This window comes from Caenorhabditis briggsae (genome assembly GCF_000004555.2).
Source record: "Caenorhabditis briggsae complete genome, chrV, whole genome shotgun sequence".
Taxonomy (NCBI): Eukaryota; Metazoa; Nematoda; class Chromadorea; order Rhabditida; family Rhabditidae; genus Caenorhabditis; species Caenorhabditis briggsae.
Window position 1 is genome coordinate 12,846,369 of NC_013488.2, and position 9,247 is coordinate 12,855,615.

Here is a 9,247-nt window from a genome sequence, read left to right on the forward strand (position 1 = left end):
GTTTTCTCCCACACAGAGCCACTCTTTAGGTCTACCCGAACTTTTGTGCTCTCTGAAAATGGGTGTCAAAATGTTTTTGTGAGAAAAAAACACATTAAATTTCAAGACTCTCTGAAGTTGTGGGATTTCATAAACCCGGAGCTTTGAGTTTGAAAATGTCAAAACAAACTCTTCAACTTTATATACAAAGAATTTCATGGTTCCTAGAAGTAGGTTTCCGTCTGAAAAACAAACATTTCAGTTAGTCGAGCAAAGTTCAAAACTTACTCGATTCTTTCGGGATATCCTCCCATATCTCTTGACTCAGTAATTATTTTTGAGTTGTTCGATGACTTCATTTATCTTATTCGGGTCATATTCTAACTTATTTTTGGCAGCGAGCAATAGAAAATATTTAAGATCCACCCTCACTTTTTTCTCCGCCCCCTGATGTCGTCTATACTGCAATCTGATGCCCATCAAGTAATAGAAGAAGTAGGCTCTAGTTCTCAGAATGAAATGAACATTCCGGTTTCAAAAATGATGCGAGAATAATATTCAGTTTTGAAACTTGTTTAGTTCATGAATGATTTCGGATAACAATGTTAAAAATTATTAGGCCAAACTATAATCAAACTAGGTCAGACTAAAAGCCTTTTCCGTTTTTTCACGTTCTCACTCAAAAGGAGACTCTGACCAAAATTGTTTATTGCATTAAAATGATCGAAAGTTATCTATTTTCCTAATATTATTAAATGTAAAAACTGAGATCTCTTGAAAATGCTATTGAAAAAATAGGATTTGAGTTCCCGCGCTGCGAGAAACTTTTTACATGGCAATTTTTCTGGATTTTCCCGCATTTACCTACGATTTCAAACCACTGTCGGCCACTCAGAAAAGCCGTCCCGCCGCCGTGGCCTAGGTTTCTCACTGCTCGGGAATACAAATCCTCGTCCCTAGTCGCAACCTATATAGTAAAATGTTCACTTTCGACGGCATTTTCCGGGGAATTCGATATTTTTTTCACAATAACATTATAAAAATACATAACTTTTGGAAAATTTTATGCAATAAAACATTTTGGTCAGAGCCTTTTAATTGTTTTGTTTTAGAAAACTGGAAAGTATGCATAAGAAGTTCATTTTTCATGGCAAACCCAAAAAACAATTTTCTCATATTCCGAGGGTGGTAAACAGAATAAGTGCCCCGTCTCTTCTAGATCTTCAAAAATTTTCTCTATAGAACAAAACAGCTTTAAAAGTTCCCACGATGGTTTATGTCTAATTGAACTGATTGATCTTTTCAAAATGTCCTTTTAAAATCATCTCCTTCTCTTCCAAAAAAGTGTTTTTCATGAGACATCATCAAAACTTATTTTCTGCTATCTTCTCATTTGTTGTATCACTTTAAGAGTGTCGCGCGAATTCATAATGAGTGTAGCATCGAAAATTACGATGAGCACTTGGCGGATCTCACGTTTCGTCAACTCCGAACCATCCCACACTTTTCCAACTGCAGGATTCCGATGATTTTCGCTCGATTTATTTCTCCTACTTCCGATGAAAAATGTCATTTTCTAATCACTGATTTATTTTAATTTCTTTAACAACTTTTAGGTCTTTATTTTCTTTGTCTCACTTCCTCAAAAGAGAACCATAAATTAAGTTGTGTCCAGACTGGCTAGAAAATCACCACATCTTGTTGTTTTGGCGGCCCATCCTCTGAAAATTGTGCATCATTCAGTCCCTTTTTTCCTCCTTCTCCGGATATCAATTTATGACTTGAGTAAGTCGATTGAGGAGCTGCACATGCTCTTCTTCCGTCCGTTTTCCTTCTTCTTCTTCTTCGTCTTCTAATTTCCTATTTTTTTCTGTTTTATTCGAATCAATTTGTACGCGTCATCTCATTTTTTTACACACACTCTCTCTCTCTCTCTCTCTTTCGCTCCTTCAGATTATCATATCCTGGTGCACTTCGACCTTGTTCTGTCCTTTCCAGATTTGATAATATTTTCTTTCCGGGAATTTTTGGTACATCTTATCTTCTCTCTTTGGGAATTTTTTTTCGAGATTGTTTACACAAATATTAGTTCATTGGAATCTTGGATGTCTGGATTTTCTAGAAATTCGGAGAGTTTCTAGAATAATTTGTTTTCTCATTTCGTATTCATTTTATAGCATTTGAATGAATATTCCAGTCACTTCAGACTACCGTATTCCCAAGAACAAACCTCAAATGTCGGGCACAAAAACTACGAAACATTGATATTTCCAATGGATTTTGGCATTTCCCAAGAGCTTCAATTTCTTGAAATTCCTACTTGTTGAGTCATTATCTTGTCTCTCTTTTTTTCCCTGTAGAATTCAACTTCTAGTACATAATTTTCAAGTCGTCTGAATCCTATAATCAACTCCTAAAAAATGTTCGCTCGTTCTCTATCTCCTTGCAAACTTTTCGAAATTCAGTTTCAGATTCAATTTCAGTTCTTTGCATTTTCTATTTTTAGTAAACTTGAAAATATGTCCCTTCTCGACGTTCCAATATAGTTTTTTTCTTTTCACAATTTACTCAATTGAAAAACCGAAGAAAGAACGATGACGTATTTCCGAAAAAAAGATAATACTCATCCGTCCCTATAAATATTTCTTTGAAATTCAATCAAATGGAGACTCGTGTTGAATTGAATATATCTCGGTTTTAGTCATCCGTTCGCCCATCCAATTGTTTCTCATTTCTCTTTGAATATTTTAGGATTTTCCATTTTCTGCAACCATGAAAAAACTGTTCCTTGCAGAATGACAGACGAGGAAGTGATATGTGGGTACACAGAAGAAGTCTCCACTACTCGATTTGTTTATATTTCGATTGGAGGAATCATTGCGCTACTCGGATGTGTTTTCAATCTTCTCCTTCTTTACCTATTCACATTTCGACAACTCGCCAATTCTCCTCCGCAACTCTATCCAGCCATTCTGGCATTTCTAGATACTCTCCTTTGTTTCTTTTTTCTTATGATTTTCGTCGTTGATGTCAATATGATCTACAATAAGAGTGAGGTAAGAGAAACGACCTCCGAACTATCTAGAAAAAATGCCATTTCCAGTACCTCTTCCTTCTATTCCACCGCTATATTATCATCACTTTCATCACTGCCAAGTTGGTACAATTTCTAATTCCCTACCTACTAATGTTGGGTACACTTGAGAGGTACACATGGATCGATAATAAGCAGTGAGTTTCCAACGAATTCGTGCCATTCGAAACATTGAAAAATGAGTAGTCAGATGAGTGGGGGAAAAGGAAAAAAGTGATTCACAGAAATCTGAAGCCAGAAACTCCCCAGACAAGTAATATGACTCTTTTCAGCAATAAAATGGCTATTTTGCAACCAAAGTACCGTCCGTTCACCCTTGGAGGTCTTCTTCTAGGAGCCATATTGCTTCGAGTGCCATCTGCAATGGCTCTGACAATTACAGAGTTTCGAAAGTGTCCCGACTTTTTTCGAACTCTGGCAGTAGATGTGGAGGAGTGGGCACAGGTAAATTTATTGAAATATTTTGACATGAGCAACCCTTTATTTCTACTGAACTATGAAAATAGGGGTTCGTTCGTTGGACAAAGAGCAATCAGTAGAAGTAGTTTTCCGATGTGACAGGGAGAACCTCGTCCTGAAAATTAAAGATTCCTCTAGTAAAAGTAAAGAATCTTACGCCTGGCAGAACTATTTTCACTCGTCTCTGCATTTCCTCTGTCCTCCGTCTTTCATACTCGGCTTGTTTTTTTAGAACCTGTTCTGCGTGCTGAAAACAATGCAAATGCCCTTTTAAGAGTTTTGAAGCTCTAACTTACGTAAACAACAATAGACCACCTTTTATGACGGTTTGCGCTTTGAGCATGAAGTTCGGAGACAAGGAGTAGAAGAACTGTGATCCAGAAAAATAGTTTCATTCTGTAAATATTTAACTATAAATGAAATCAATTCCAGGTGAGCACGGTGTACATGGTATACGATGTATATGGAATTGCCTGCCTTCAAACGTTCTGTCCTTTTCTCTGCCTAATGGCTCTCAATTTGGTAATCGTTAACAAATTGGCAAAGCTCGATGCTCAACAATGTCCTACCAAAGAAATCAAGGATAGTCCAACTAAACGAAAGAGGTCAAGGATCTTATCTTCTTTACGGATTGGAAAAATTCAAATAACTTCTACAGTGAGGAATGCGATCTACACAATGGTAAGGGATGAAAGAAAGAGGGAAATTTTAAATCCGTTGTTTCAGGTGGCAATTGTAACTACCTACTTGATCTCAAATTCGTTACATATTTTGCTAACTCTACTGGAAGTGACAAAAGCTTCGATTTTAGTCGAGTAAGTGAGGAAGTTTTAAAGAAGTTTATTACGTCAAAAAAAATTAAGGGCGGAACAAAAAAAATAGAACAAAATTTTGAAGAGTCATAAACAAATAAGAAACCGGGCGTCAGGAGGGGAAAAACACATGGAGCCCATTAGAAAATTTTTATGGGTTATGGGTTAAAAGAAAAAAAAGAAAAGGATGAACTGATTTTTGAACTTACCTTCTTTTCTCTTTCATACTCAACCATTTTCAGTGAGCACGATCCGTACAAGGCTTCGAACCTGTACACTCTCCTGGGAGATGCTGTCAGTCTTCTTTACATGATTTCATCTGCCATTCGAGTTTTGATCTACACCTACTGTAATCCTGCCATCCGTCACCAACTGTTCTCTTTTCTCGGACTACGAAAAGATCGAAAGGATTCCGATCAATCCAGAATCATCATTGCTCCACCGCTTTATATTGAAGGACAGTTATCAAATAGTGTTTAGCCTTTTTCGAAAATTTTTTTCATAATAATTCCTATTTTGCTGTTAGTCAAGTTCTCAGTTTCATTCCATAAGTGCTTTATGATCCCATGTGTTTGTTCATTTATTTTCCGGGTTTTCTATTTCATTAAAGAAGTTTATTAGTAGTCATGAATGGCAATTGTAAAAAAATTGAATGTGAAAAAAAATCTACAAATAATATGATCAGTTCTTCTTCTTATCCTTCTTCTTTTCATCCTCGTCCTCTTTGTCGTCGTCATCATCCTGAAAATTTTCAAAGACTAAGATTGAAAAGGAGTTTAACAAAATATGTGATTTCAGATATCATGAAGAGATGTTCGGAACGGAATTCGAGATTCCCGAACTTCCAGAAATTTTGATCCGAATTATTCTTTTTTTCGGAGTTAGAGCTTGATGGACTACGGTATGACAAAGCCACTGGTGAAAAGTTCCCATGCGGGTCTTAAGCAGATTTACGACTTTTTCGTGCTTTAGCGGAATTTCTGAGACAGAATGGACTTTGAAATCAAACAGTTATTTTCTAAAAAGAAATTCAAAAACTGAACTATTTAAAATGATGTGTAAAATGCTGCTGTTGTTTTTGCTTTATCCAAAATTAAGCTTCAAAAACACCAACCTTCTTCTTCTTGTCCTTCTTCATATCCTTGTCTACATCATCGTCCTTCTTCTCATCTTCATCATCATCCTTGTCATCCTTCTTCTTCTTATCCTTCTTTTTGTCTTCCTCGTCATCGTCGTCGTCCTTCTTCTTATCCTTCTTCTTCTTGTCCTTCTCCTTCTTTTCCTCATCCTCATCATCATCCTTCTTATCATTTTTCTTCTTTTTGTCCTTTTTCTTGTCGGCTTCCTCGTCGTCGTCATCCTTCTTCTTGTCTTTCTTCTTTTTGTCCTTCTCCTTTTCCTCATCTTCATTATCATCATTATCATCCTTCTTCTTTTTCTTATCCTTCTTTTTGTCTTCCTCATCATCATCGTCATCCTTCTTCTTATCCTTCTTCTTCTTATCCTTTTCCTTCTCCTCGTCCTCATCATCATCCTTATCATCCTTCTTTTTCTTATCCTTCTTCTTGTCCTCTTCATCCTCCTCATCATTCTTTTTCTTGTCCTTCTTCTTATCCTTATCCTCCTCTTCTTCATCTTCGTCCTTCTTCTTATCCTTCTTCTTCTTCTGTAAAATTTCAAAATTGAATTAGAAAAGGAACGATTTCTCTGCAAACCTTCTCTTCCTCTTCCTCCTCCTTCTTCTCTTCCTCTTCCTTCTTCTTGTCTCTGTTCTTCTTTCTCTTCTTCTTCTCCTCCGACGAATCCGAAGAATCCGAATCCGATCCACTCTTCTTGTTCTTTCGTCCATGTCTTCCCTGAAAAGAATAGCTGTGTTACAAACGAAAAAAAAAGCGAAAGTGACAATAAGAGTATTTCGGGATAAGTTAGCGTTTCATTAAAGCAAAGCATTTTAGGTTCATACCCTTCCCATTCTTCCATGTCTACCGTGCCAACCATGTCTACCCTGAAACTAAGCTATAGCTACATGTGCTCAGAGACTTAGGCTCATAAATTTATTTTAAAACTTACATGTCTCATTTCTCTGTGCTCCTTGATTTTGTCCTTCATTTCTTCTACTTTCTCGATCTGTAATCATATTTTTAGTTTCGCGAGGAAATTTATAAAACTTACAATCTTTTCAACTGTTTTCGCCAAACCATCACTGTCTCTTTTGACTCGATCCACTTCTACCAATTCCGTTTCTTCAGCATCTTGTTCAGCAATTTGTCCAATTTCCTCGTTTTTGGCGTATGGATAACAGTAAGTAGCGCCAATTATGACCAGAAGAAGTATGGGTAACGTCCGCATTTTTGAGTGGAAGTGTCTCTCCTGAAAACTTGAAAGTAACTTTTATAGTAAACTTTTTTAGAGAACATCACGATTTGATAAGAATGGTATCAGATCAGTCATTTTGAATCATTTGGGAAAAAAATTTTTTTTGGTCTTCGTCAAAAACCGCGCACAAGACACAAATTTCGACATTATATTCGATTTTTGATAAGTGATACTGATAAAGAAAAAGTACATAATACTTTGTTTCCGAACAGTTGACCTGAAACTTTTGAATTAAAAAAAATCTAGAACAAGAATTCAATCTATTTTAACAAAACAGAATCTGAAGTGTTGTGAAGGTTTTGCGGACCTATTTATACAGCCTTGAAATGTCAATCCCTGGGTTTGCTGTGAAACAGAAATATGTACGATGGTTTCAAACTCTTGAACTCTTCAGAAGAAATCCTTCTCATAAACACGTGTTGGACAAAGCTAGAGAGTGTTGTAAAATCAGAGAATCCAGGTTTCAAGTCGTTCATAGTCAGAAGATTCTCTATCCCTTGATTTTTGTTACGTTGACATGTTTCGTGATTTTTAGAAAATAACTTTGGGCGAACTAGAGAATAGTTTTGAAAGACTCTTTTTAAAAGTATTTCAAAAAAGAGTATAGGGAGAACGGCAACTGTTGAAGGAATTCGGAGCATCGAAAATCGCGATGAGGTTTTTGAAAAACGGAGTCCATAATACGGTAAACGATTTTTCTCGGTTACCGGAATTCAGTAATCTCTGATTTTTTTGTATATGGGTCCGAACCAGGGATGTTCGGAACGGAAATTCCAAAAAAAATTCCAAAAAAAATTAAGAATGAAATTCCGGTCGGAATTTATCCAGATCAGAGACTTTTGGACTACGGTATGTAAATATTGCTTACGGGAATCAATGGAATTTCTACTTTAAAATTTGAATTTTGAAAAATTCCTAGAATTCCGAAATTCCGAAAAATTTTAAAATTGGAATGTATTGAAATTCCGAGATTCCGAATTTTTAAAAATCGGAAATTTTCCAAATCCGAATTTTCGACATTTCGAGAAATTTTGTAAAGGTCATTCCGAACATCCCTAGTCCGAACTAAAAACATCCGAATAGCTCTGAAAATCTTCGCTACTTTCTGAAATTTGATTTTTATACTGTACAGCTTCTTAACAAATCAATTTTATCAGAAAAGTTTATGAGCTCGAAAAAACTATTCATTCGGATTGACAAAATTTATTAGTGCATGAAAAATGAATGTGTACAAATTTAAAAATATATCAGTTCTTTCTCTTATTCTTCTTCTTCTTCTTATCCTCTTCTTCTGAATCCTCACTGTCACTGTTTTGCTTCTTTCTCTTCTTCTTGTCCTCATCATCATCACCGTCCTTCTTCTTCTTATCCTTTTTCTTCTTGTCCTTATCTTCCTCTTCTTCATCTTCATCCTCATCCTTCTTGTTCTTGTTCTTGTTCTTGCGCTCCTGGAAATTGAAAAATCAAAAAATTCAAACTGGAATAGAAATGAAATCTCACCCTTTTATTCTTGTTTTCCTCAATCTTGTCTTGAATTTTTTCCACTTTCTTCATCTGTAAGGATAACTTTCGAAATAAACTCTAGTTGGGGAAACTCACAATTTTCTCCAAATGTCTCTCTAATTTCTGATCGCTAGCTCTCTTCACTTTTTCCAACACATCAACTCCTTCCATTTCAGCCAAGTTAGAGTTCGAAGCGACGTTGCCATTCTGATATGGATAGCAGTAGACGGCACCAATAACCACGAAGAGAAGAATTGGGAGCGTTCTCATGATTGAACTCCTTGTCTTTTCAAAATTCTCAAGGTTCCTTTTATATGAAAACTACTCCAAAGTTTGGTTCAGATGTTATTCTATCCCTCATATCAAATCAGTCGAATTGATTAAAAATCAGTAAGTTGATCTATCGGAACTGCACAAGGCAGAAATCGGAGGACAGAAAATATGAAGAATAGAAAAACAAATTGGATGATTCGTTTTGAAAAGTTCCTGGAAGTTTTTGAAATCTGTCGATAACGTTTTCCGGGTACAGATTTTCAGATTCATTTTTTGTTGTTTTCTTGCAGTTTTGATCTGAAAAACGGGAAAGGATTGTGATTTTGTTGAATACCGAATGTCAATCCATGCTAATCAAATAAAGTTGCTTGAAAAATATTGGAAAGTAAATTAATGCCTTTTTAATGTTTTCAGATTCACAAATCTAACTCATCGTTTTTAATGAAATCACGAACGAATCGGAAAAAATGGGATTTTTGGTTTCTGTACTTTTCATCACATCATCGAGTTTTCTCTATTTTTTTCGTTTATGACGTTAGAAAAATTAGCCTTGATGATGGAAAAAAACTGATTTATAATTTCCAAAATCTCGTCAACATACTAATGGGGTATCCATTACCTGGCCGTTTCTAAAGTGTCTACCATATCCCGTCTCTCTAATTTCTGATATAGAAAAGAAGCCACACAGTGGCTTCTTTTCTATTTCGTTTTGTTAATTTGAAACAAATTGATTTTTGACATTTTCACTCAA

General features: G+C 35.7%; 2 protein-coding genes across 2 annotated transcripts; one reads left to right on the top strand and one right to left on the bottom strand.

Moving 5' to 3' along the window:
- Positions 1 to 2,774: 2,774 nt before the first annotated feature.
- Positions 2,775 to 4,824, top strand: CBG19124 (the record flags this gene model as incomplete). The annotated part of the gene is made up of 6 exons (XM_002637371.1): positions 2,775 to 3,035; positions 3,083 to 3,210; positions 3,346 to 3,517; positions 3,965 to 4,213; positions 4,259 to 4,347; positions 4,587 to 4,824. The coding sequence occupies 6 exons, from the start codon at positions 2,775 to 2,777 to the stop codon at positions 4,822 to 4,824; spliced, it is 1,137 nt and encodes a 378-aa protein (XP_002637417.1).
- A 201-nt stretch (positions 4,825 to 5,025) lies between these two features.
- CBG19126 lies at positions 5,026 to 8,493 on the bottom strand (the record flags this gene model as incomplete). The annotated part of the gene is made up of 6 exons (XM_045237916.1): positions 5,026 to 5,085; positions 6,060 to 6,200; positions 6,415 to 6,471; positions 6,517 to 6,714; positions 8,221 to 8,274; positions 8,320 to 8,493. 6 exons carry the CDS (start codon positions 8,491 to 8,493, stop codon positions 5,026 to 5,028), a joined length of 684 nt encoding a protein of 227 aa, XP_045096689.1.
- Between the last annotated feature and the right edge of the window lie 754 nt (positions 8,494 to 9,247).